At 33.6% G+C, this 1,924-nt stretch overlaps 1 protein-coding gene and 1 non-coding gene across 2 annotated transcripts in view; both read right to left on the bottom strand.

Annotated features, from left to right (window-relative positions):
* CNTNAP5 (contactin associated protein family member 5) overlaps positions 1–1,924 on the bottom strand; it is a 1,132,484-nt gene that overhangs the window by 859,079 nt on the left and 271,481 nt on the right. Inside the window, exon 2 of the mRNA XM_030887885.2 lies at positions 1,085–1,189. Coding sequence (XP_030743745.1) covers positions 1,085–1,189 — 105 coding nt within the window. The remainder of the gene's footprint in view (positions 1–1,084; positions 1,190–1,924) is intronic.
* Positions 736–839, bottom strand: LOC115873072. Its single transcript, XR_004048218.1, has one exon. It is a non-coding gene; the product is annotated as a U6 spliceosomal RNA (small nuclear RNA).

Here is a 1,924-nt window from a genome sequence, read left to right as displayed (position 1 = left end):
TTAAAAAAGAGTTCATTATATTGAACTGGTATATAAGAATCTTTAGAAGTAAAATATAACTATATGTGTGTATACATAAATAAAAAATTCAACATATGCATCTGATTAAGCTTTATTTTTTGTAAGCTGGAATCGAAATATAGTCCTATGCAATGATAAATATTATTTAAAATATGCTTCCAAAATCATCTTTTTAGAACACATTTCACACTAAAGACTAATAAAAGGTAAATTCACTTACTTCTAGGACCCTGCTGGCAATTGTTGGGCTGCTTACCACAAGGTCAGCAGGGCAACCCCATCAGCCACTCTGCAGGAGAAAGGGGAGGCAGTCTGCTCCATCCTCAGAAACCCTCTTCTGCCCCAGAGGGTCATCTTGGGTCAAAATCTACTTAATGCTAGTGGTTTCTATTTTTCTATTTTAATTTTTCACATGTTAGGAAGATCTATTCCAGAGAATTAAATCAAACTAGAAGGTTTATAGATTATTTATATTTTCTTACTCATTCAATTAGCAATTTTTATACTATATATAGTATTCATTTAGCAAATTTTGGTGGAGACATGTTTTTGAAGAAAAAATATCTCAGTAGTCTTCATTTTCCCTTAACCTTATTAGTGGTTTTGGCAGATGCTTCTTTATTAGATATACATGGAATATGAAAGTAAAGAAAAGAAATTGTTTAAAAGGTATTAGAAAACAAATTGTTTCACAGCTATTATCACAAAGGCCTCTTTTTTATGGAATACTTCACGAATTTGCATGTCATCCTTGTGCAGGGGCCATGCTAATCTCTGTATCGCTCCAATTTTAGTATATGTGCTGCTGAATTGAGCACAAAGGCATCTTATGATCATCTAAATGTAAAATGTACATTAGAAAAACAAGAATCAGCATATTTTAAATATACAATATGTTCTTAGAAATATAGTTTCAGCCTCTCCCTCAGCCCCCATCCAATGGCCCCATCAATCAACTGCCAACGATTGCTTTTGAAAAATGTATGAAGCTCATACACGCTCCTTCAACTTCTTCCTATGTGTATATTTAGCACTTGATTTAGGGTCCAGGGCCCCAACTTACCCATTCTTCGGTTAAGCTGAGCTGAGCTGTGAGGACCACTGAAGTTTGAAGAACTGGTAAAAGCCATTGGAGGGAGCATGGGTGCTATTGGGTCATCACAGTTGTCTAAAACGATAGGAGAGAGAACCAAATTCTATTAGCAAGAGAACTTGAAGAATGAACTCATTATATTAACTCCATTCATTTATTAACCAGTCTGTCTGAACAAGGTTATGTATTGTGGATTTATAAGTATTATTTCATCTACAGCTCACAGCAATCCTGATGGAGAAGTATAATTTCCTATTACAAACTGGGAAACTGGAGTTGTAAAGTAGATTGAGTTGTCAAGTAAACTGAAATGTAGATTATGCAATTAGATTGTCCAAGATCACTACATTAGAAAATACTGTAATAAGAATTCTCCTCCAGATTTGTCTGCAATGGAAGACCAATTATAACATCCATCTCTGTAACGTACCACCTATGCAAACCTTAACTTACTATGTATTGAGCTAATTCTATTAAAAGGGAGATCAATTAAAGGCAGTAAAAATTGTTCAGTTATTCCCCACTCTCTAATCCCAAGGTGATCATTGTATCTCAAGAGATAAAATAATTGAGAATGTCTCACTTTCAAGTGTATGAAAACTTGTGAAAACAAGCTACTAATTATAGAGATCAATTTTTATTCCTGGAAAATTAGTTACTGATTCATTTGTATTTACAAAGTGGTAGAAAGTATTCCTAGAGTTTATATAATCTTTTTTTTTCTTTTTTAACATTTTATTAGGGGCTCATACAACTGTTATCCCAATCCATACACACATCAATTGTGTAAAGCGCATTTGTACATCGTTT

This window comes from Echinops telfairi, unplaced genomic scaffold (assembly GCF_000313985.2).
Source record: "Echinops telfairi isolate 266 unplaced genomic scaffold, ASM31398v2 ScPeMD7_4;HRSCAF=17, whole genome shotgun sequence".
NCBI lineage: Eukaryota > Metazoa > Chordata > Mammalia > Afrosoricida > Tenrecidae > Echinops > Echinops telfairi.
This window is presented reverse-complemented; position numbering and strand designations above follow the sequence as displayed.